Here is a 26,100-nt window from a genome sequence, read left to right as displayed (position 1 = left end):
TTCTCGGCCTGCTTCTAATACCGGCTTCCAATCCACCTACGCCGGCAACACACACCTTGAAAGGGAAAGAGGAAATTCAGACAGCGCCGGCTCTCCATTGGCAAACTATTGTCCCGCCCATTTCCTCATTGGATGGAGAACGAAAGAAGACGGCATTGTGTGAGTGATAGGCTGCTTGTCCAATCTGGACATGCATCAAACCAAATCAACGTTCCGAATGAGAGCGCGTCGAAGCCAATGAGAGGTGGAGAGTTGCCAGGTTTTAGCAGGGGGCTTTGGGTAAACAAGCCCTGAAACTTGTGCCTTTGAGTTGGGGTGGATGCAGTAGTGCCAGGTTGAGGACAGCGTTGAGATCGTGTCGAGCAAAGCCGGGTAAGATTTTCCTGCAGTTGCTGTGTGGTTCGTAAGGAAAAGAAGTTCTTGTTCTTCTACCGGCTTCCTGGAGTCTTTATGGGTCGTGGGATTTTATTCCCCCGGTTGAATCGGTGAGAAGGGGTGCAGGTAGCGAACCCAGGCCGTGGTCGTAGAGAAAGGGTTGCCTCAACGTGAAAACTCTGTTCTGTGAGGGGATCCGTCTGCGGGCCTATCTGGTCGGGTGGTAACGCCAGATGCGAAAGCTTCTTCTTTTTAGAAGTGATGCTCTGATCAGCTGCTCTGTCGTCCGGGCCTCTCCTCTCACTGTCGGCTTAGCTCTTCCTGCTGAAAGGAAATTCGAGCATTTCGGTGAACAATTTTTATTGTTTTATAACCGAGGAAGTGGGAAATCTGTTGCGGGCTGGAGGTTTATTCCATTGTGGCACAAAATTTGTATAGTATGCGATAGAAGGGAAATTGTGATGTTGCGTTTTAGGTGGTAGCTGTGTTGGTCTGCAGTAGAGCAGCAGGATTGAATCCTGTTAGCACTTTAAAAGACCAATAAGATTTTCAGGGTGTAAGCTTTTGAGAATCAAATGTGAAGAAAGAAGCTCTGACTCTTGAAAGTTTACACCATGAAAATCCTGTTGGTCTCTAAAGTGCCACTAGTCTCAAATCCTGCTGTGATGTGCCTGATATGGGATCTCAGAGCAGTCGAAATGTGAACTTAACTTTCCTCTTCCTGTGATAGTCACGTTTTCCTGTGGGATGTACTAAAACGAATGACAGAATTGCCCATTGAAAATAATGAGAGAGGCTTGAATGCCCATTGGAAATAGTGGGAACCTGGAATGCCCATTGACTTGCATGGGCTCCATTGAAACACATTAGAGCAAAATAAAGGTGCAAAGAAAACGTGGAATGGATTTTGAAGGAAAGTGTCTGGGCCCAGATACGCTGTTCTGGGACTGGATTAACAGGCCCCTGAGTGCAATGACGGCCCCTGGGTGTGACAGAAGGGGTCTGGGACTGGAATGACAGGCCTCTGACTGGAATGACGACCCCTGGGTGTGACAGAAGGGGTCTGGGACTGGAATGACAGGCCCCTGACTGGAATGACGGCCCCTGGGTGTGACAGAAGGGCTCGGGGACTGGAATGACAGGCCCCTGACTGGAATGACAGCCCCTGGGTGTGACAGAAGGGCTCGGGGACTGGAATGACAGGCCCCTGACTGGAATGACGGCCCCTGGGTGTGACGGAGGGGTCTGGGACTGGAATGACAGGCCTCTGACTGGAATAACAGCCCTCAGGTGTGACAGAAGGGCTCTGGGACTGGAATGACAGGCCCATGAGTGCAATGATAGCCTCTGTGTGTAGCGGAAGCTTTCTGGAACTTAAATATCTCATTCTTGAAAGGACTGAGGGTCTCTAAATATTGCAGAATTGTTCTGGGACTGGAATGACATGCCCCTGAGTGGAATAATGGTCTCTTTCCTGTCATTCCAGTCTCACTGAGACTCAAGGCAGATTACACAGTATGAGGTTAATACAATCAGTGTCAAGTAAGTACATTTCAATATAATACCCAGGGCTTATTTTGAGGGGGAATGCACCAGAAGGCCATTCCGGTAGTTCCCCCAAGTCAAGTGACCTCGCCCACCTGACTTTAAAAGGTTTGGGGCCATTTAGGCCTTGATTGGGGCCAAAATGGCCACAATTGGGGCCAAAACAGCCCTGATCGGGTCGGTGCCAGGTGGAAGAAGCATCCCCCGCCCGGCACCGACCCGGTCTGGGCCGTTTCAGTCCCGAAATGGGCTGAAACGCCCAAAATGGCCATTGCCAGCCATTTGGGGCAGTTTCAGCCTGGATTGGGTCCATTCCGGCCTGGATCGGGGCCAAAATTGCCAGGGTTGGGTTGGAGCCTGGTGGGGGAAGTCTCCCCCACCCGGCACCAACCCGGTCCCGGCCATTACGGTCCCGATCCAGGCTGGAATGGGTCAAAATGGCCATTTTCGGCCCATTTCAGCCCAGTTCGGGGTCGATACAGCCTGGATTGGGTCAGTGCCAGGCAAGGGAAGTCTCCCCCGGTCGGCACCGACCCGGTCCCAGTCGATTCGGCTCCAATCCGGGCCCAAACGGGCTCCAAATGGCAATTGTCGGCAATTTGGGGCCATTTGGCCTGGATTGGGGCCAGAACAGCCTAGATCGGGGCCAAAATGGCCCGGATCAGGTTGTTGCCAGGTGGAGGAAGTTTCTTACACCTGGCACAGACATGGTCCTGGCCGTTTCGGCCCCAGTCCTGGCCAAAACGGGCCCAACATGACCATTTTGGGATGTTCTGGGCTCGTTTTGGCCCGAGATTGGGGCCAAGGGGGCCTGGACTTTGTCAGTGCTGGGCAGGGGAGGGTTCCCCCGCAGATATTGAAGCCTGAGGAAGTTGAAAATATACGAAACGGGTTTTGGAAACTTGCTCGCTAAAAGCCGTAGCTGAAGCTACCTCTCAGCAGCAGCGTTTCACGCTGTACTTTGGATGGGGGTGGAAGTAACCCCTATATTGCAGCCATTGTGCTACATTGTGGAGGTGGAAGACAATGTTTGACAACTTTGATGGTTACGCAATATATCTCTATTCCTTATAGGACCAAGGACTACTAAATTCTACAAGTTGGACTCAGTCATACGTTTGTGCGCTTTACCTATGAAATTTATTGTCTGTTATTTATTGGTCATTATTGTATGCACATTTAGAGCACTTTTGCACTTTAAAAGAAAAAAGAAAAAATAGATATTTTCTATAAGTGAAGTGTGGAACCTTGTAGTTCCTTTACACCGGTATTTGTTTTGTTTAGCATTGGGTTGGTGCCTGGTGGGGGACTCCTCCCCTCCCGGCACCAACCCAATCTGGGCCATTTTGGGCCTGATCCAGGCCAAAACATGCCCCAAATGCCCATTTTGGCCCAGTTTTGGTCTGGATTGGATTGGTCTGGATTTGGTCTGATTGCAAAACAGCCCTGATCGGGCCACGGCCAGGTGGGGGAACACTTCCCCATCTGGCAGCAGCCGAATCCTGGCCACTTTTTCCAGATCAAGGGGTGTGCCATATGTTAATGAGTTATGCTAATGAGTTCCTGCAGTTCTTTTTCTACAAATGGTTCCCTGACAATACCATAAGGCTAACATATACATGTTTAAAGATTTCAGATCAGATTACTTTATTACAGCACTTAGCCAGTACATTTACCATAGAAGTTTAAGTGCACATTTTACCATGTTTAAAGACATAGCATTAGTAAGGATCCAAGACATAGTCTGGCACACCAGGGGATGTGATTCCAGGTAGGGGCCTGTCATTCCAGTCCCAGAGCCCTTCTGTCACATCCAGGGGCCGTCATTCCAGTCAGGGGCCTGTCATTCCAGCCCCAGAGCCCTTCTTTCACACACCTGGGCCGTCATTCCAGTCAGGCACCTGTCCTTCCAGTCCCAGAGCCCTTCTGGCACACCCAGGGGCCGTCATTCCAGTCAGGGGCCTGTCATTCTAGTCCCAGAGACCTTCTGATATACCTAGGGGCCATGATTCCAGTTAGGGGCCTGTCATTTCAGTCCCAGAGCCCTTCTGATATACCCAGGGGCCATGATTCCAGTTAGGGGCCTGTCATTCCAGTCCTAGAGCCTGTCTGTCACACCCAGGGGCCGTCATTCCAGTCAGGGGCCTGTCATTCCAGTCCCAGAGCCCTTCTGTCACCTCCAGGGGCCATCATTCCAGTCAGGGGCCTGTCATTCCAGTCCCAGACCCCTCCGTCACACCTAGGGGCCGTCATTCCAGTCAGGGGCCTGTCATTCCAGTCCCAGAGCCCTTCTGTCACACCCAGGTGCTGTCATTCCAGTCAGGGGCCTGACATTCCAGTCCCAGAGCCCTTCTGTCACCTCCAGGGGCCGTCATTCCAGTCAGGGGCCTGTCATTCCAGTCCCTGAGCCCTTCTGTCACACCTGAGGGCCGTCATTGCACTCAGGGGCCTGTCATTCCAGTCCCCGAGCCCTTCTGTCACCTCCAGGGGTCGTCATTCCAGTCAGGGGCCTGTCATTCCAGTCCCCGAGCCCTTCTGTCACCTCCAGGGGCCGTCATTCCAGTCAGGGGCCTGTCATTCCAGTCCCCGAGCCCTTCTGTCACACCTGAGGGCCGTCATTGCACTCAGGGGCCTGTCATTCCAGTCCCAGACCCCTCCGTTACACCCAGGGGCCGTCATTCCAGTCGGGCCTGTCATTCCAGTCCCCGAGCCCTTCTGTCACACCCAGGGGCTGTCATTCCAGTTAGGGGCCTGTCATTCCAGTCCCCGAGCCCTTCTGTCACACCCAGGGGCTGTCATTGCACTCAGGAGCCTGTCAATCCAGTCCCAGAACAGCGTATCTGGGCCCAGACACTTTCCTTCAAAATCCATTCCATGTTTTCTTTGCACCTTTATTTTGCTCTAATGTGTTTCAATGGAGCCCATGCAAGTCAATGGGCATTCCAGGTTCCCATTATTTCCAATGGGCATTCAAGCCTCTCTCATTATTTTCAATGGGCAATCCTGTCATTCGTTTTGGTACATCCCTTTTCCGGCTTCAGGTTTCTAGTGTTTAAATTGCCTGTCTGGAAAATGTGATTAGTTGTGGCTTGTGTCCATGTGTATGATCATGTTACACTCTACTGTTGTACAGTCTATCTGTTAATTCTTTTATAGAAGTATATTTGTACTGCATAAGCAAAATGCAATAGTTGGAAAAACACATACAAAATACACAGATTTTGGTTTGTATACAAAACACAAATTCTGAGATTGCAAATAATAATCAGTAATAATGTGGTATTCTCTGGTGCCCAGGGATATAATGTACCATTTGTGTGGAAAAGTTATGGGATGTGTTGCTGTTTTTCCCCAAGCCATAATAGGTTCCTTTATTCCAGATTCGGATTTTGGAATGCTTCAGTTTTGTAGTGTAAAAGCATATACCTGACATTATATTAAGAGTGATAGTTTTAATTCCAGTATATTTGATTGCAAGCTGAAGAAAACAGTTAAAAGCTCTTTTGTTACTGATTGGTGGTTCCCATCTTTCTTTCTAAACAATGAAATAAGCATTTAAAATTACACCTGGCACCTCAAACCTACTGATTGCAATGCAACGTGTAAATGCATTTCGAATGGTATCTTTATTTTTTTTAAAAAATTTTTATTGGATTAGAAACATATAATAACAATTATAATCACATTCTTTAATTTCTTCTAATTCTAACCCCCTCCCTTTCCCCCCCCTATTTGTTGACTTCCAACAGTTTTCCAACCCCCTATCCACTTTCCCTCTACTCCCTTCATACTTATTTTATTTATTTATTATAATATACTTTCAGATTCTTCTAAGCACTATTTCCACTTCCTTTCACATATAGATTGTCATATAAGTTGTCATATAAATAAAAACCTCTTTATCTTCTTCATTAAAACTACTAATAATATTCATTTTGATAACCTGTGTTTTATCTTACTCCTTCTATTCTCTTCAATATGGGACAAACAATTTGCCCCCCTTTATACATCAATTCCAATACTGCTATACACATACTTATTATACACACTTATTGTCATTTGCTTAGGCTTCTATTCTATATATTGTTCTTTATCTATACATATACCATAAGTCTAACAATTAGACCTATCTTTAAATTTACGTATGTATGTATATATTCACTCTATGTTATACGGTTATCTTTCCAGAAAAATATAGATTAGTCAATTTCTATCCCAATAATTCTCATAGTATCAACACTACTTAATATAATACTTAAAAATCATATAAAGTTGCTTAGAATTTTTCCATTAACTCTCCACCCCCTCGGTATAGTCACTTCTCTCCTCCTATGTACCTCAATAGTTTTCAAACTGCCACAGTTCTCCTCCCACCTCCCATTTTTTCACCAGATATTGTTTCAGCTTTCCCCAGTCTGTGTTAAACTGCCCTGGATCAAGGTCTCTCAGTTTTCTTGTCATTTTGTCCATCTCTGCCATGTACAGCAATTTGTAAATCCAGTCCTCAATAGTTGGCACTTCTTGTACTTTCCACTTCTGCGCATACAAAAGTCTGGCTGCTGCCGTCATATAAAATATCAATGTCCTATATTGTGCTGGAATGTCTTCCATTCCCAAGTTCAGTAGCAGGAGTTCTGGGTTCTTATTAACTTGAAATTGTAAAATCTCACTCATTGCTCTTATTATTTCCCCCCAGTACTGCCTAGCTACCTCGCAAGTCCACCACATGTGATACATTGATCCCTCATGTTTTTTACATTTCCAGCATTTATTAGACATATTCGAGTTCCCTAGCGCAATCTTCTTTGGCGTCAGATACCAACGGTAGATCATTTTGTAAATATTCTCTTTAATATTGGTACATGTCGTGATTTTCAATGTATGTTTCCACAAGTATTCCCACGCCTCCATTGTTATTTCTTTGTTAAAGTTTATAGCCTACTTCACCATTTGCACTTTGACTATCTCATCTTCAGTATACCATTTTAACAACACTTTGTAAACCTTGGAAATTTCCTTTTGGTCTTCTTGTAAAATTACTTTCTCTAATTCTGAGTCCTCCATCCTTATCCCTCCCTTCGCACAGTCTGAGTAATAAAGATCTCTAACTTGTCTATATTGAAACCAGTCGTAATTTGGAGACAACTCTTGTTGCGTTCTTATTCTTATTTTAGAAGATTCTATTTGAGTTATCTCCTTGTACGTTAAACACTGTTGTTCATTGTCGACCGTTCTTGGATCTATCGAATGGTATCTTTAGATTGCCCTTTCTAAACTTTGCCTGGCACTCATTACAAAGTAAGCAGCGTGGCTTGTTCAGTGGTGTTGCCCACCACTTAACAGAGTAGGTGTATAGTAGGACAGTAGTGATGAAAGTGATAAGAATTAACCTGAGGTGAAGGTACAACAATAGTATGGGAGCAATTTTTACAGACTGCTGAAGTTACCCCAAATGGACTGTGGCCTTGGTTTCATATTAAGCTGCACGAGCACAGCAGTTGATTTCTCAAAAAAAGAACAAGCGTATGTAGGAGCCCTGTCTTAAAAGGAAGCTACCTCTTAATCTTAAATGTGAAAGAATGGTCTGCAGTAGTTCATTAATGAGGGGCTGACCCTCTCAGTTCAGAGTTGTTTTTCCCCCTATTAAAGAGGCATGGCCAAACACGACAAAAGTGGTCCTGAGGTGAGGGAGGTGCAAGACCAACAGCACCTGTGAGTTCCTCCCTCATTGACTCCATGGTGGGGAATGCCCTTTCAAAAAACTCAGCCTTGTCCTCTGTGGAGAATGAGACACTGGTGTCTGTATGGTATATTATACACTGGCCTTGCAGCTGAACCTGTGTTGGCTGAAGCCCCCAACACCTCTGGGTTTCAGAGACTACATGCAATGTGTAAGGGGGGCCACATGGTGTCTAATTCTGCCACAATATGATGCCTTAAGCATATGACATGGCCTAGGTACTCGTTTGCTGCTGCAGAAATTGTTGAGATGCTTTCAGACAGAGGATCAGGTGGACCAACTCGCTGGACTCCCATAGGGCCATGCTAGTCCCTATGTTGATGTCTGCTAGTACAACTGAGTGGAATAATCAGCAAATGTAGCACAACATACACACCTGCGTTCTTCAGCAAGTTTATGCTCCAGCAAGATTTCTTCTCTGTCTTTTAATGCTGAGTACAGATATTACTTCCTTTAAAGATCTGGGGGCTGTTTGAAAGAGATCAGTGCATAATGGTATTTTCTATCCATGGACAACAGGAGTTTCTATTGTTTCAAAAATGTGCAAAACTTATTTGACTAAAGACAACATTCAGACAAAAATGTGTTTTTTATCATAGGGCACAAATATCCTTATAGTCACTTTTAATTCTCTCAAATCTAGCTATAATCCATCGTAAATTAAGACATAGACTAGAGCTCTCATTGTCAAGCTTTGTACATTGCTTGACACAGTGTGTATGTTTTGTGTCACATTTCTTTCCCTGTTAGTTGTGCATTCTGAGAGCCAAGCTACAAGTGACGCCTGACACAGGTTGGACACTTGTCAGCTTCCCTCAAGTTTTGATGGGAAATGTAGGCATCCTGGTCTTGTAGCTGTAATGGAGAGCCAAGCTGTAAAACCAGGATGCCTACATTTCCCATCAAAACTTGAGGGAAGTTGACAAGTGTCCAACCTGTGTAAGGCGTCACTTGTAGCTTGGCTCTAATTTTTGCCTTTCAAGTTTTGCATTGGTTCTTTGCTGAGAAAATGCATGCCTACATTATGGGAGCAAGAGTCCAGTAGCACCTATAAGACTAACAGAATTTGTGGTAGGATATGTGACTCATGAAAGCTCATACCCTACCACAAATTTTGCTAGTCTTATAGGTGCTGCTGGACTCCTACTCTTTTCTACTGCTACAGACAGACTAACATCTCTGATCTAGCTACATAATTGGAGTTATACCTGAAACATAAATAACAGATCTCTTCAGGGAAAGAAAGTTAACTTTTTGAACACTGCTTTTTAATATAGGCTAGATTATGTTGTTTTGTTTCTTTTTCTTTGAAATATTTGTGCACCCTACTATGGACAAAAGTATAGTTTACTTTTAAAGACAGAGTGTTAAGGAGATAACTGGTCTGGTGGCAGATCTATCTGACTTAAAGGAAACAGAACAAGAGCTGGTTTTATTAGGGGAAACAAGATTATTGTATTCTAGAACTAATTATCTGAGCTCAGAATAGAATCCGGGTCTCCTGACTTTCAGTAGCTTACTACCTTTGGGACTGGGAAGTGGTACCCAAAGTAATAATTGGGCTAAACAAAATCTGTAGAGAAATATTCAGAATCTTAGAGAAGGACATCTTGAAATTTATTGCTTGTGGGACAGCTCCAGTGCATGTCTTGTCATCAGTTCCCTGATTCAAACCATCTCAGCAATAGTGTCCAGGATTTGTCTTCCTGTGAATGTGTGCATGTTATGTTCCAGGTATATCTGCAGATATTTCCAAGAGGGCAGATATGTTCTCAGATCAACTTGGGAGTTTGCCTTGATGCCAGGTGTGTCAAGAGCCCAGTGAAAGGGGGAGAGATGCCTGGATGCTGCTCCAGCTCATGGTCATCTCCCACCCTGCTCTAAGTCCACTTGCAGCCAGCTGTAGTCAAGTGCACAACGCAGCATTGTACTACTTCTCCCCGTCAGTTTCCTGAAAGGATATGGTTGGGAGGTGCTTAGAAGCAATTACGGCATACCCAGAAGCAGTAGAGGCACTGCTGCCCAATGAAGGAAGCAGCAGAAGTGAGCCTAGGGTGGTTGCCAGGCAATTATCTCTCTGCAGTGCCTTGTCTGGTTACCTTCCCTGCCCTTTCTGCTTCCTGGAGAGAAGCATAACCAGCTAGCTTCGTTAAAGAAAGCAGTAGCATCCGCTTTGGAGGAGACTGCAGTAGGGCATATGGGCCACATCCTGGCAGTAACAGCATTTCCTAAATGCCTCTCTGTATTAGCTATCCATTTGTGCTGTATCTGGAGCTGAAGCATCTGCCCAATGCCTCTGCAACAGGCACTCATAAAATTTGCAGCGTTGCCTCCCCATGATAGTTGAGCTTTCTTTTCTTTCAGAAAATTGTATACACTGATGCATCTGGCCACGTGCGTTTCTCATTTGTAGCAACAAAGTTTGACCAGAAGTAACTGATGGAAGCGTACGCAACATGGCTTCTCTCCTATCCCTTTCAAACTTCAAACAATCATTTGTCTTCCTCTAAAGGCAAGATTTGTTGCAGTAATCCTAGTGGGGGTGTGCATGTGGCAGGGATTGGTGCAAACCGCTTGGTCAGGAGCCTGAGCAAGATTTTTGAATGTCTCTGTGCAGAAAGTACTTTTTCATAAGGATTAAATAATTTGAAATCAGGTTTGTCTACCTCAGGTTCTCAGTGGAGTTTATGTATGTTTGGGAGGGGGGGTGGGATAATCTCCTTGCTTTACTGAGGGAAACCAGAAAAAAATGGAATATGATAATCCATGTTCTGCTTGAGATTAAATGTAAAATGGCACAACTTTGTTTTATGTGCCCCTCTTCCTAAAGTAGTGTGCGGTAAAAGAGGCAGCTGATGTGGCTGTTTATTTTTTTTAATGCCTCATTTCATGAAAGCATATTTGTTCTAAGCCTTCACATACAAATGCCTTGCCTTACTATCATCCAAAGTCATCCTTCTTCTTAGAATTAACATTGCAAATATGAATGTTTTGCAATTTCTTTGTTGTATGACACAGGTACATGTGAGATGCAAGTTACTTCTACGCTATGCCTGCAGCATGCACCCCTATTCAAGAAAACCAGTCAAAAATCTAGTTCAGTCCTCTGATGCATTGTTTTTTCTTGCACTGAAGTTTGAGGCATTTTATTTCTAAATTGCTTTTTTATCAAAAAAACATAATCCTATTATATCTAGCGCAAATATGGCTTCACAAAAGTCACCTTGATGGTCCTTCATGGTCTCAGATGAGAAATCATACACTAAATGCAGCCATTAAAGGCATGGGGGGGGGGGGAAGAGACATTAGAGGAAGTGAGGCATCAGGAAAAAGTTATCACAGAAACTAGAAGGTGGAAAAGTACTGCTGATAGTGGGCCCATACTAGCCTTGTACACTGGACTCCGGGCACCAGGCACTGGGAGTGAGCAAGCCATCATTTTCATAATTGTAGCCCATTTCTGCTTTTCTATTGAGGCTGGCTTTGTTCATGCAATGTATCTAAGAAGTGTAAATGGTGGGACTATTTGGTAGAGAAGCAGGCTAGGAGATCCAACAGGAAAGACTTAAACAGAATCAGGGAATCTCACTGGCCAAGGGTTATTGATGGTGGAAAGTGCCATCAAGTTGCTGGCTTATGGTGACCCAGTAGGGTTTTCAAGGCAAGAGATGTTCAGAGGTGGTTTGCCACTGCCTGCCTCTGTGTACCAACTGTGGACTTCCTTGGTGGACTCCCGTCCAATTTCTAACCAGGACTGACCCTGCTTAGCTTTCAAGATGTGATGAGATCACCCTAGCCTGGGCCATCCAGGTCAGGGCCAAGTGTTATTAGGGTTCTGGAAATCTCTCAGACATGAGGTTAAGCACATTGGTTCAGATTACTGCTGTTGTTAAGTCAGGCATGGAAAGCTGGGAACAAACACCAGGGAGCTGGGCCAGAAAAGCATGTGCATGAGCAGTTACTGCTTCTTTCTTTCTCTTACGCTTGCCTACTTGCGTACCTACCTGTCATCTTACAGTGCTGTAGGTCAGTCTCCATCCAGTGCCAGGTGAAAATCTCACAGCTGTTCTCACTCATTCTGTATTGCTTGGTTGGCAGGCATGCTTTGAACCCAAGTGAGTGCTTTGCAACTTCTAGATAGCTTCGCATTCTTTTTCACAACAGTGCCTCGTGAGTGGTTCAGGCTCTCAGCCCGGGATATGGAGGATGCAGAGTGGGGGATTCCGCATGATCAATTTTGATCGGACTTTCTGAGCAGTCATGCCGCAGTGGAGTCCTATGAATCCACTTCTCCCCGATTCCACATTAGGCTTTTGTTTTGCACATTTCATCGGCTCAAAGTCCATCATGCAGAATTTTTGACAGGATAAAAATTGATTCCTCATCGCTTTTTCCGGGGGAAGTGTCGAATGATGCACATCTTCATTTTTTAAATATTCCCCCCCCCAAAAAAAAACGTTGCTACACATAAACGTTGCATCAAACCAACACATTAGAAAAAAATTTCTCACAAAAAACGTTGCTACACATAAATGTTGCATCAAATAAACATATTGGATAGGCCAGAGCACTTCCCGCCGATATTGTGGAAGAGTATTGGCTATTGACATTTGGAGGGGAAATTGTTACCAATGACCCCGTGTCTATCTTTCCCTCTTTCTTCGTGAGCGGTGTGGTTTAGTGATAGGTGTTGTGTTGAGGACGGTCTCTTTCTCCCTCCATGAAATGCCTAGACCACTAGTTGAACGCTGAAGTCCCTCCATCACACTTTCACTCTACCTCAGAAGCTGTCAGCTGTCAGCGAGCAACAAGTAACAAATTTGGTGTGTTGTAAAATGGACCCGTTATTGGTCAGCTGTTGTCATGTGACACAGGATATGTTTCTGCATAGATTTGTAGAAACGTTGCAACGTTTTTTTACATTTTTTTTTAAAAAAAAAAGAGGGGAAGGAAAAGGGTAGTGGGTGTAGCTTAGAAAACATGATTGGCCAATCAAATTAAGTTGATTCGAAGGGCGAGAGAAAAGGGCAAGGGTGGGGAGAACATTGGATAAAAATTCCGCATGATTAAAATCCCTAATCTGCTGCGCATGGACAAATAAGTCGGGGGAAAGCAGGATGGGAAAAAATGGACAAAACGTGCAGTGACTTCGAATCTGCTGCTAGGATTGGCTTCCCACGTGTGGAAACACAAGAAAAAATCGAGGTCATTTAGAAGCTGAAGCAGGGAAAACCATTCGTGCGGAATCACCCAGTGGCTGTAAGGGAGCCACCTCAGTGTTCTGTGGAGAACTTCAGTGGGGGGTTTCCATGCAGAGTCTGTTTTGCTGTCCTCTGGGCCCTCACTGTGTGATAACTCTTGCCAGCTGTTGTTCACCAAACCGAATAAATCTCATATTTTGCTTCAGAGTGTGGCAGCTTCTAAAGCTTTATTAATTTATAGCAGCAAATTTTACTCGACAGTACAGTTCCAGAGCAAAATTCTATGTGTAAATACTGCCAGTTGTAGTGTCTCTGTAATGTCTATTTTATACGATGACTGGAAACCGGGTTTGGGATTGTTAGTTCCAGGTGCGTCATTGTTTAACTGTTTCTTATCTATCTTTTCTTCCCATTATGTTGCTTACTGTTTAAAGGTGTTTGTGAGTCTTTGATGTAGCCTCAGAAGCTTTTCTGTGAGGGAGGGAGCATGATCACCTTCATGAACAACTCTGACAGTGAGGAGGAAGCCTGCAATGAGAGGACATCCCTGATGTCAGCGGAGAGCCCCCTTGTACCATCTTACCTCGATGGCGTGCAAGCACCTGAAACAGCCGAAACTCACACACATCGGGTAGGTCTGCCATGTGCCTGGAAAGAAATGTCAGTTGAGAAAATGCTGATCACTATGTGTGGGGAAGGGTCTTCCTACGTAAATATTGTCAAATTATGTTCTCCTTGCAGAAACGGCCCACTAGCAGCAGCCGCAGCTCTAACAAAGCTGCAGACGGCAGCGTGTCCGACTCAGAAAGAGCTCCAGCTGGACACGTTGTCCTGGATAACGAAGAGGAAGAGTTGACCTTAAAATATGGAGCAAAACATGTGATCATGCTTTTTGTGCCTGTCACGCTTTGCATGATTGTGGTTGTTGCAACCATAAAATCGGTGCGTTTCTATACTGAAAAGAATGGGCAGCTGTAAGTAATGCTTGACTAACTCTGACATACTAAATCAGACATGTGATCTGTATCTTAGAGCAGAACCACAAGTGACAAAAGGCACAGATTGGACACTTGCCAGCTTCCCTCAAGTTTTGATGGGAAATGTAGGCAGCTTGGCGGAATGTTGGACAAGTGACAGTTGAAAAGTCCATTGGACAGCAGTCAGAGAGCGAAGCTGCGAGACCAGGATGCCTACATTTCCCATCAAAACTTGAGGGAAGCAGACAAGTGTCCAATCTGTGCCTTTTGTCACTTGTGGTTCTGCTCTCAGAGCTGTATCACCCAGTACAAAAACCCTTCTTGCATTTGATGCCATGTACTTGGGGGGGGGCGGTACCGAGGGGAAACTTTGAGATGGAATTTTGAAGGAGCTGGGTGTAGCTTTTGCTAAACAATATCAGCAGATTAAATTGATAGAATAAATATGTAACATGGTTTCAGTTACTAAGGGTGAGAGGACAAGAGTGTCCAGAAGGAGACACTATGTAAGACTTCTCCTGATTAATCACTGTGTGAGTCCAGATCATCTGTAGGAAGGATAATACTTCTTAATGAGATGCATGGTTTGTGTGAAGAACTTGACAGTGGCTTGCAAACAGTGATGAATCGTGGAATCTTCCACCCTCTTGTCTTGTTGATCTATTTCATTTTTGAATGTGTCAGTTAAAATCTGTTATCTCAGTCTCAGTGAATATTTAGAGTCTTGAACAAAATGACATTGCTTCAAGGTTTTCCACACTGTGGGCAAATAGTAAATATGCCTTAGTGTTTCAGGAAGATATCCAGAAATCATCTATGTGGTGTTTCCATCACTATTCCCATAATAATGGTGAGGCAGAGTGTAATGGACAAGACTGGCTCCACCTCCACCTCTCCTGAGAGACAGCCAATAGGAGTGGGAGGAATGCTGAACCAATGAGAGTTAGAGACCATTGGCAGAAAAAGAGGGCTTTTTAGAGAATGAGAGCTAAGCTACAAGAGATGAATTACGCGAGGCGGAGCATGTGAAGGGAGTTGCAATATTAGCCGGGAAGCTGAGTTTTAAAAGAGATCAGAAAGCTTTGTCAATTTACCCCCCTCTCCCCCCCATCTCTCTATCTCTGTCTCTATCTCGAAATGTTGGTGATTAGTGCAACTCTGGTAAGATGGAGAAGTGGATAGAATAGACAATGGGAGTAAAGGAGGCAGTATCATGGAAGTGGGTTTGTGATGTGTGTGGAGGGAGTGAGAAGTCAGCTTAGTTCCTTGGGTATCCTGTACTAAAATACAAATGCCTCTTCCATCCCTTTCTAGTGGTAAAAATGTAATAGTATATAAACTGGCAATCTGCTCTCTTTTAATGGTATCCCAAAAGCCTGATACTAGAGGAGGGGGCTGTTTGTGGTAGGGTCAGTTGCAAGGTCAAAGATTACCATTATTACTGTTACCTTTCTGTATTGATCTCGGATGTTTGGTTCAGTATTACTGCTGCTTCGTCACACAATTTACAGGGCTAAATTTGTCTTGGTGGAAAATGTGCTAATGAAACCCACCTTTTATACCAATGTTGTGGCTCTCTTCCAGGATTTATACCCCATTTACTGAAGATACACCCTATGTAGGCCAACGACTCTTGAACTCTGTGTTGAACACCATCATCATGATCAGTGTGATAGTAGTAATGACAATCTTCTTGGTTTTGTTGTATAAATACCGTTGCTACAAGGTAAGGTTGATGAATAGATTGACCAGGCCTCTCAGCTGATGAATATTTTGAATTGATTGGCTTTGGTCTTTTACCTGATTTTTCAGAAACAGATGAAATGTATGTGAGTGTTTATAATAGACTTCTGTAATTAATTAAAGGCAAAGACAGGTGTAACCATTGTCACAGTGGGCACTTGCAGTCTGCCTTATGTGCATATGGACATACCTACCTCCAAATCAAATGCTAGTCCAGCCATCTGTTTTGCCTCTTGCATCATGTTTTAGATGGACTATGCATTATATCCTCTAATACTGAAGTGGATAGTGCAACCAGCAGGATGGAGGCAAACAAAAGAAAGCAGGAGGGTTTAGCATGCTGGGGCAAATCTCAGATGCACAGGTGGAAAAAACCTTCCTTTACTCTCTCAATAGGGACAAACCCCTCCAAAATAAGGAGAAGGCATGCATGCTGCCACGGTCTTCTGCCACCATGAGGGTAGAGCACAGGCTGAAGCCCAGACTTTGCCTAGAGGCTGTTATACTGAAGAGATGTAGCTTACAGGTTACTTCCCTTTGGTTACGAAAGGTGCAGAACTGAGATTCCTTAGCACTGAGAACAGCTCTGAAGAATCTCTGTGAGAGCTCCATATGGTGAAGAGACTGATGGAGGAAGGAGAAATGCTACCACCTAAAACCTTATCTCTATGACTCAGTGTGGTTTGACAGGCTTTAGCTATCCTGGGAGAATTGCAAAGCCAGTGGAGAAAGAAAGGGAGATTCCCAACCACTTATGACCCCCCAAGTTATGCACTAATTTTGATGCATTATGCATTCATAGTTAAATTCAGAAAAACTGCTGCAAAACCCTGAGATTAAGTGGAATGAAAGTGTGTGGGTGCTAGCCAATAAATGTTGCCCACAACCAACTTTCCCCCCAGTTTAAACTGAAGCTCTGTATTCTTTTTCAGAGCTTGCTCTGGGGTAGAAAAATGTTTGCACTAAACATGCTGAGGGCTCTTTCAAAGAGCCTTTGCCACTCTTAAAAATTTGCCTGTATTCACCCTAAAATTATTTGCGTTACTTCCAAAATTCTGTTGTAATATATTATGTAACTACTATGTTTAGGTTCCAAATTAATGTGTTCTTTGTTGAACTAGATTTGCTTCCACAGACAAGATCTTCTGACTCAAAATGCTTCCCTGTTTTCCTTTTTTGGCTGTCGTTACTCTTAATGAGAGAGCTGCATTGAATTCAGATTATATCTGGCATGATATGCTAGTTATACAGTACCTAAATTCATTTTTCAGGAATTTGGAAATGGCTTCTTGGAGCTTCAGAAGTGGAAGTAGTAACCTAGTGATTAGGAGGCAAAAAGGGCAAATGCCAGTTCTTACTTTTCTTTTGCATAGACCGTAGTGGCAAGGAAGGGGGTACGTAATGACTTTTGTTGAAAGCAGTAAAGTCGGCATTCAGGAGGGATGCAGAATACAGTAGAGCCTTCTGAATCTAATTATTTTTATAGTTGTCCACAACCTTTTAAATAATCCAAATTTGGGTCAATAAGAAAGTTGTTTCCATGGTTATTGCACTGCTGCAAAATTCTGTAAGAGTTTCTCTCCCTCCCTTCCCAAATGAAAATAAATATGCTGACCAAATGAATTTCCCTTCATTCCAAAATAGGCCAAGAGATTTCATTATACTGAAGCATGAAATTGTTGTTCTTAAACAAGCTGACACAACTTAGTAACCTAATGAGCTGTATGCAGCCCATCAACCTTATATGGTATAGCAGTGCAGAGGCTTGGTATCATGCTAGCAGTCTCAGACTACAGAACTCTTGCCCTGATGCGTGGTGGGTGGGCTTTGCTTAGCTGGGAGGGGTCACATGCAGGCATATTCATAAACAACTTCTGGTGCCTTATAGGTAACAATTGGCAGGTTCCTGTTAACAACATGGAGAAGTGTGGTGATTGTGGCTTTTTGACAGACTTAAAAAGCCTCTGTGCCAAATTTGATTTTAAGAGGCAGATCATGAGGTCTTGTTAATTGCTGGTTTCTTACGATCTCCAGGGACCTTCCCAAGGAATTTTAACAAAGGAAAGATAACCAGATGTCCTAATATTTAATCAAGGAGTTGGAAGAAATGCTTTGTGATAATATTTTTCTTTGTATGAAATGAAATGAAATCCGACCCTCAAGTCATAGTTGACTTATGGTAACCCCTGGTGGGGTTTTCATGGCAAGAGACTAACAGAGATGGTTTGCCATTGCCTGCCTCTGCAACCCTGGTCTTTGTTGAAGGTCTCCCATTCAATTACTTACCTATAACACAAGACAAAATACAAGCTTTAGCTAAACTTTAGTTTAAATGGTAACCTACTGAGGGTTTTATAGTTGAAGAATAAGATTAACAGTGCAAGCCTAAGCACAGTTACACTCTTCTATGTCATTAAAGTCAGTGGGCTTAGAAGGTTGTAACTTTGCTTATGGATTGTGCTTTAAAGCTTGAGTCCTGTGTATGTTTACATCAGTGTGGTTACTTCCAAGTAAACATGGTTGGGGTCAGGTTGAAAGATAAGTCTCTTAAGACACTAACAATTAAGTTATATGTTCTAGCCAAGAAAATATTGAATAAGAGAGGGCTTGAGAAAGAAAGAACTGAGGAAATGTATCTAAGCTGTAGGAATGGGGAATTTAGAGATATATCTGCATGCTATGTTGGGGGAGTGAAAAAGAGGAACATGACAAAATCAAAGGAAAACTGGTCAGGTGCTGTCTTTGGATAGTGACTGGTACCTGGTTTATGCTAGACTGTTCACTGTTTTGTTTTCTGAATAAAACGATTTAGCAGCATCTCTGCTTTTCTTTTCAGCAGTAACAGGAGAGCTGAAAAGAAAAGAAAGATGGCTGTCCTTCCCCTTGCAAAAATATTGATACTTCCGATCACTTAAAAGTTTTTATAATTGCTTACATGTGCTGAATATGACCCTCAATGGTTTAGGTCTGAAAGATGGACATCTATGCTATTTATTCTCTGCTCACAGAGGATAGCTCAGGTCTCCTCTGAGACCTGTAGTACAATTTATCAACTTTGGATAGTCTCCCAGCCTACTCTTGAGATTTGGCCATATTTATCCTTACTCTGATCAGATCCAATTAGATGATGATGATAACAACGATAACGATGTATTGTCGAAGGCTTTCATGGCCGGAGAACGATGGTGGTTGTGGGTTTTCCGGGCTGTATTGCCGTGGTCTTGGCATTGTAGTTCCTGACGTTTCGCCAGCAGCTGTGGCTGGCATCTTCAGAGGTGTAGCACCAAAAGACAGAGATCTCTGTGTCACAGTGTGGAAAAGATGTTGGCAGGTCATTTGTATCTACTCAGGAGGGGTGGGGTTGAGCTGAGTCATCCTGTAAGAGTTTCCAAGGGTGTGGAATGCTAATGGCGGGAGGCTTCACTGTATCCTGAGGAGGTTCTTTTGCATATGGATTGGTGCTTGATGTGCTAATCTTCTCTGCAGGGCTATTGTCGAGTATAGAGTGTTTACAGGAAACCAGGTCTACAGGAAACCAACTCACACTGATCGGTACTTACACAAAAACTCCAATCACCACCCCCGACAGAAAAGAGGCATAATGAAAACATTAGTGGATCGTGCAAGACGGATATGTGAGCCGCACTTTCTCAATGAGGAAATCAATCATCTAAACCACGCACTTCAGGCAAATGGCTACTCCAGAAATGAAATCCGAAGAGCAATCAAACCCAGGATGAATCAAACAACCAAGGAAAAACAGTCTCCTACAGGAAAAGTGTTTTTGCCATATATCAAAGGAATTACTGATCAGATGGGAAAGCTTATGAAAAAGCATAACCTTCAAGCAGTATTCAGACCCACCCGAAAAATACAACAGATGCTACGATCAGCAAAAGACAGTAGAGACCCCCTCACCTCTGCAGGAGTATACCGTATACCCTGCAGCTGTGGACAAGTTTACATCGGGACCACAAAACGTAGCATCCAGACAAGAATAAAAGAACATGAAAGACACTGCAGACTTGGACAACCTGAAAAATCAGCAGTGGCTGAACATAGCCTAACTCAAACAGGGCACAGTATCTTATTCCAGGACACCAAAATACTGGACAACACTTCCAACTACTTTGTCAGACTGCACAGGGAAGCCATTGAAATTCACAAGCATAAGCAAAACTTCAACAGGAAAGAAGAAACCTTAAGAATGAACAGAGCATGGTTTCCAGTTCTGAAAAACACCAGGCTAACAAAACACTCTATACTCGACAATAGCCCTGCAGAGAAGATTAGCACATCAAGTACCAATCCATATGCAAAAGAACCTCCTCAGGATACAGTGAAGCCTCCCACCATTAGCATTCCACACCCTGGGAAACTCTTACAGGATGACTCAGCTCAACCCCACCCCTCCTGAGTAGATACAAATGACCTGCCAACATCTTTTCCACACTGTGACACTGAGAGATCTCTGTCTTTTGGTGCTACACCTCTGAAGATGCCAGCCACAGCTGCTGGCGAAACGTCAGGAACTACAATGCCAAGACCATGGCAATACAGCCCGGAAAACACACAACCACCAACAACGATAACATTTGATTTATATGCTGCTCTTCAGGATGACTTAACACCCACTTAGAGCAGTTTACAAAGTATGTCATTATTATCCCCACAACAAAACACCCTGTGAGGTGGGTGGGGCTAAGAAAGCTAGAAGCTGTGACTGACCCAAGGTCACCCAGCTGGCTTCAAGTGGAGGAGTGAGGAATCAAACCCAGTTCTCCAGATTAGAGTCCTGCGCTCTTAACTAGTACACCAAACTGGCTCTCTGTCAGGAGCAGTCTTTGGAACTTGTCCTGAAACTTCAGATGGTACAGAATGTAACGGCAAGATTGACTGGCATAAACTACATAGGACATGTATTGTCAGTTTTAAAAGAACTATATTTCTGCCAATTTATTCCTGGGCACAATTCAAAACTAGCATTTTAAATTCTAGGTGCCAAGTAAATACTTTCCTTTGTATAGGCTTTGTATTTATTGTTCTTTGTGTTTTATTTTAGTTGGCCTGTGTTGAAATGATTTTACAATAGTTTAAAAAAAATGCCGCATCAAAGTTGTTTGTTTGTGCCTTTTATGCTACTATTTTATTCTGCTGTTGTGGCTATTGATTCTAGTGATTTTATTATGTATTTTAATGTTTGGGGACGTGTTTCTGGAGACAAAGCTAATAAGAAACCTAAATCTAATTTTAAAAAATGGTCCTCTCACCAAGAATATCCTTTCATTGAACAGTTTATTCATGGCTGGCTGATTCTCTCATCTTTGATGCTGCTGTTCTTATTCACCTACATCTATCTTGGGTAAGTGAGGACCACTAATGGTTAGGTGTTTTAGCAATGTCTTAAACTTTATTTGACGAATTCTCCTAAGCTTTTGCCCCTTGGGGTACAAAGATAGGGATCAGTGGTAGTCATCTTGCATGAACAACAGAACATTTAGAAGGAAAGAGTATGTGCCTATGTCATCCTTTTGCTTTCTCTTAATCTTAGAAATTGCCATTACTTTCCTTGTATTAACAAAACACTTTTAAAAATCTGTATGAATAATTAATACCCTCATGTGACAGTATGTAGCAATTTCATTCATTTTATAGACCAGTTATTTGTATGTAATGAGATTTGTCAGCTTTATCACTTCAGACAGGAAAATGGATCAGGATTTCCCATATAGCGGAGAGTTTCCACCTAAATGTGTTGAGGTGACAGAACAGTGGCTTGGAGATAAACATGATTTACTGTGCTAGATAGACCAAAAGTTTGAAATTATGGCTTCATTTATCCTGCAGTTATCAAACTATTACTGCTGAATCAGGCCAATTGCTACTTAACCCCTAATGTATACATGAAGTATCACTGGGGCATGAGATCTAGAGGTGTTCACCCATGCATTCTTATCATTTGGTGGGAACAAAATCAAGTAGTGAAGATTTGCATGTGTGAAACATTCATCATTGATTGAGATATGAAAGCTCTTCCTACAGTACTCAAATAACCATATTTTCAGTAGAGATAAGGTACAGGTAGAGAATTAGCATCCACAAGCAAAATATGAGAAATCTTATTTTTTGTATGTGCTAAGGAGGTGTGCTTGGGCTTCTAAAAGTCGCTGCACACTTCAGAAATTTGAATCAATTGATTTAGCCAGGAAAATTGATTCCCGTACAGTTCTAAATAGAGTTATACCCTTCTTAGTCAATTGAAGTTGAATGGTTTAGAAGCGCAAACTACTTAGGATTGCACTACCACTGTGTTTTTGAACAGACTTTAATGGCAACTTGTGTCACATCCATAAAATTGCTGTTTTTAGCAGGAGACTAGACATCCTGGTAAAGATTGAACACATATTTGTGATAATACTAGTTTAACGCAGCTTTTGCCTCTACAAAATGGGGAATAGATAGCTTGTCTATTTAAAAGTGCCTTAAACAACCAGAGAAAGACGAGGAGTGGTGAGGCACAAACATCTTAGTCTCCCTCCTTCCAGCTCATTTTTTCAGTATATCTTTATTGTCTCAAGGTGACATGGTAACCTCCCTACACTCCTCACAGGGAAACTCAGTGTAGGTTATGGGGACGCAGGTTGCCATTGGAAATGCCTTCTTGCCTCTCATATAGCATCTCTGTCCATGTTACACTGAACGCTTGTATTACCTGCATGTACATGTGCAACCTGTTTGTAAGAAATAGCCAACACTTGTTCACTTTACCGATGAAACTGGGGTCCAGTACTTGGATAAATGTGGTGTTTAATTCACAGATTCAGCTGTGCATGTGTTGAATGAAACTTGAGCATTACTCAACACATACATAAAGAAAAATCAAATGTAACTTGCATATGTGTTCTCTGTAACTTGTAAACAGGACTAGTATCATTTATACTCTGTTATGATGTGACAGCATTGTGCATTTTTCTATCCATTGTTTGGCTGCTGCTGTTTTGTTAGCTGGTCGCTACTTCATGTGCTTCTTGGCTAATCTTCTTGATTTATGTTCCATAGTGAAGTGCTAAAGACCTATAACGTGGCTATGGATTACCCTACATTGTTCTTCGTCATTTGGAATTTCGGAGCTGTTGGGATGATTTGCATCCACTGGAAGGGGCCCTTGCAGCTCCAGCAAGCCTACCTCATCATGATCAGTGCCTTGATGGCTTTAGTTTTCATTAAATACCTGCCAGAATGGTCAGCCTGGGTCATTCTAGGAGCCATATCTGTTTATGGTATGTCTGTAAGGGCAATTTCTCCTCCTGCTTCATAAGGCGTTTCTTTAATATAGGCAGAGAAGCTAATCTAAATGAATGTTTGCACCAGCAGTATTGCACAAAGTCCGTTTGCATTTGTGTGTTGTTTATACCACATCTGAGAAAGCATTACTATTTGTGTTCCACTTAAGAGTCAATTTCAGATTTCAGTATGTGTTGGGGGAAGATTGGGAGGGAGTACCTTTGCGCCAATGTGATTCACAATACTCTTACTTAACTGGTGCTCTTCTGGGCTTCTTTCCAAAAAATCAAACACATCAAACGGTATCCAAATCTGTTGCCTGAGTGGGTTGTCTTGCTCCACCTAATGTTAGAGCCGGCCATAAACCTTTTACTTGCATAGCTGCCTAGTTGATCAAGAAGCAACAAATCACAGAAGTGCACAAGAAGTCCTGTACATTGGAGCGATTTTGTAAAATATGTTACCTATAGGTACATTTTTGAGACACTCTGGGAGAGACAGCCTACTAGAAGATGATACAAAAAGAATGCAAAATACTTGTAATCACCTTTCCCCCCTCTTTCCCCAGACTTGATGGCAGTTTTATGTCCAAAAGGACCACTCAGAATGTTGGTGGAAACAGCGCAAGAGAGAAATGAGCCAATATTTCCTGCACTTATTTATTCCTGTAAGTAAAACATGAAGTTCCTCTGTGCGTGCCTGCATGCGTGTATGTATGTGCTGTTCCCACACCCCAGTATGAGAACTCGTAGTAAATTATCAGTCAGCTATAACAGTACAAAATAAGAAAAATGGGCGTATGTCAGAACAGGTACACTTTTCCTGACAACACTTTGAATATAGCCTGCGCACACCTATTTGCACCATAGCTGCACCTACAAACACAGAATGTAACATTTAGCACAGAATTCAGCTTTCTGACAACAAAATTGATTTGTGTGCTTCAGAAAATGCTGAAAGGAAGTTGTTTCGACACCAGCTTCCTGCTGTAACTTTGATATGATGGGAGCTTGCCTTCTCCAGCCATATTTGTCATTTCTGCACTCTCCCCCCCATAAATAGTTTAAACACATGACTTCTTTACAACCCTCCATAAACAAAAAAGCTGCTACAAGGGTTTGTGTGTGTGTGTGTGTGTGTGTGTGTTTGGTTGGGTGGGGGAGTTAACACATTTATACAGAATGAAAAATACAGTTTTGGTAAGGCTTTTAAAATTAACTTTTATTTTTATTTATTTGTGCAAAGCAAAAAAAGTAACAAACAAAAAAGAATGCTGGCAAATCTACACATACACTTCTAGAGAAGGTCTCCAAATATTTTAAAATTAGTCCATACACAATTGTTATCTGCATATGACATGTTCAAATATTGATAAGTTTATGAGGTCCTCAATCCAGTGAGTTACAGGACATGGGTTTTTGTCTTTCCAATGCTGCAGTATAAGTCTTTTAGCAACTGTAAGGGCACGGAGGGTCCAGGAGACAGGCAATTTAAATTTAGTTTAAAATTACATAAACATCCTCAGAAATACAAGTAATGACTTCCTACCCAAAGGACCAAATAACTTGACATGTTCAAAGCATATGCTTAAGAGAAGCATTATGTAAGTTACACCAACAACAACTGGACGTGTACTTAATCTTTTACTAAAAAGGTGCTGTGGTGCTCAGTACATCCTAAACATAATTTTTTGCTGAATAAGTCGCAGCTTAAGATCCATAGAAGCAACAGCTATGAGGCTTAAAGCCATGTCCCATTGCTTTGGCAGAACTGGATGATCTAGCTCACTAGTCCATTAATCTCTGAGACTCTGCGTATCATATTTATTAACCAACATCAAATATTGTAAGTTTTGTTTTCTGTGTTGATTCAAATAGAGTTTCCAGAAGTGGGGGAGATTCTGAAACACCCAAAGCTGCAGGCCGTATTTAAACAGCAACAAAGGTTGCAATTGTGCATATTGCCTTCAGCAATTCAGTTTTGATATGTCAAAATTAGTTGCTCAAGTCACTGATTAGAGTCATTTCTCCTCAACAGCTGCTATGATGTGGACAGTAGGAATGGCAAAACAGTGTCCAGCACGTAGAGGATCTGCTCCACAAGCATGGGATCCAGGTGACCTAACCCCCCCTTAACAAAGAGATGTTGCACCTGGCACGTGTCCTAAAGCACGTGGCATTCTGCAACAATCTTCTTGCAAGGTGGCTGCTGTTCACTTGTGCAGGACGAGGCCATTAAAATTAATAGAAGTTTTGCAGGATGTGCTAAGCTCTGTTGGACAAACTGTGTGTTACATTTGGTTCTGTACTGGGGTTGCTTTTTTCTGGAATAGAACAACAGATACAGGGCCCTCTCTCTCTCCAGCTGTATTTCCACTGAAACATTATATATTTACTTCATTTATAGTCCACCTTTCTCATTCAAGGCAATTTACAGATAAAAAATGATGCGCTAAGATTAGTATAAGACATACAACCCACAGAAATTGGAAGCACTGCACTTAAAAACACAGTATAGTACATACAGTATAATCCCAAGTGACTGTTGTCCCTGGAAACAACTTTAGAGTACCTGCACTTATTAGCAACACTCTGATTCTCAGTTCTGTTTAAAAAGATACATGTAGGGGAAAATATCTGAAGATTCTACCAAGGACTGTTTTCTCAGGGGATTAAATCCTCAAGGTGTCATCCCTTGGGGAAGAATTACACCTTTTGACCCACACAGTGCAGGAGGAAACTGTGGGCACATTGTGGCAGGGGGAGGTTAAGGAAGAATGGAGCATGAGTTACTGCATAACTCTGCACAGGACAAAGCACAAGGAGGGTGTATTGGTACTGAAGAACAGCTTCCCTAGAGAGCGAGAAGAGATAAAAATCGGAGGAAGATTTCCTCCTCTCTGCAGAGGACTCCCGTTTTTTTTTAAAGCAGTAAATTAAGGTGCTAACATTGAATGACTTTGTCTTCCTAACCCCACCCCTCACCCTGGTGCCCCAATCCCATATGATCTGTTTGTGTGGGGAAACCAGCTGATGTACAAGAGAACCGTGATAGTTCTTCATACACTGAGCCTGAAATTCCAGAGATGAGAAATTCAATGGCAAACCATCCAGTCGCATCTTCCTTGGAAGAAACAGAGGAGGAAGAAAGTAAGTGAGGCATTTAATGTCTTTTTGTAGCTGGTATTTTCTCATACAGGCTTAGAACAAATACGCTTGTTAATACCTTTGTTCTC

At 42.9% G+C, this 26,100-nt stretch overlaps 1 protein-coding gene across 2 annotated transcripts in view; it reads left to right on the top strand.

Moving 5' to 3' along the window:
* Positions 1–206: 206 nt before the first annotated feature.
* The window catches only part of PSEN2 (presenilin 2), a 37,655-nt gene continuing 11,761 nt past the window's right edge, over positions 207–26,100 (top strand). Inside the window, exons 1-9 of one of the 2 annotated variants that reach the window (XM_054980863.1) lie at positions 207–372; positions 13,296–13,492; positions 13,603–13,835; positions 15,423–15,564; positions 20,876–20,943; positions 22,641–22,861; positions 23,434–23,532; positions 24,903–24,980; positions 25,895–26,014. In XM_054980863.1, coding sequence (XP_054836838.1) covers positions 13,349–13,492; positions 13,603–13,835; positions 15,423–15,564; positions 20,876–20,943; positions 22,641–22,861; positions 23,434–23,532; positions 24,903–24,980; positions 25,895–26,014 — 1,105 coding nt within the window. In that variant the 5' untranslated portion in view covers positions 207–372; positions 13,296–13,348. The remainder of the gene's footprint in view (positions 373–13,295; positions 13,493–13,602; positions 13,836–15,422; positions 15,565–20,875; positions 20,944–22,640; positions 22,862–23,433; positions 23,533–24,902; positions 24,981–25,894; positions 26,015–26,100) is intronic. The other variant, XM_054980871.1, reaches the window with a different exon arrangement.

This window comes from Eublepharis macularius, chromosome 1 (genome assembly GCF_028583425.1).
Source record: "Eublepharis macularius isolate TG4126 chromosome 1, MPM_Emac_v1.0, whole genome shotgun sequence".
Classification (NCBI taxonomy): Eukaryota; Metazoa; Chordata; class Lepidosauria; order Squamata; family Eublepharidae; genus Eublepharis; species Eublepharis macularius.
The sequence above is the reverse complement of the archived record's forward strand: the minus strand, read 5'-3'. Positions and strand labels throughout refer to the sequence as shown.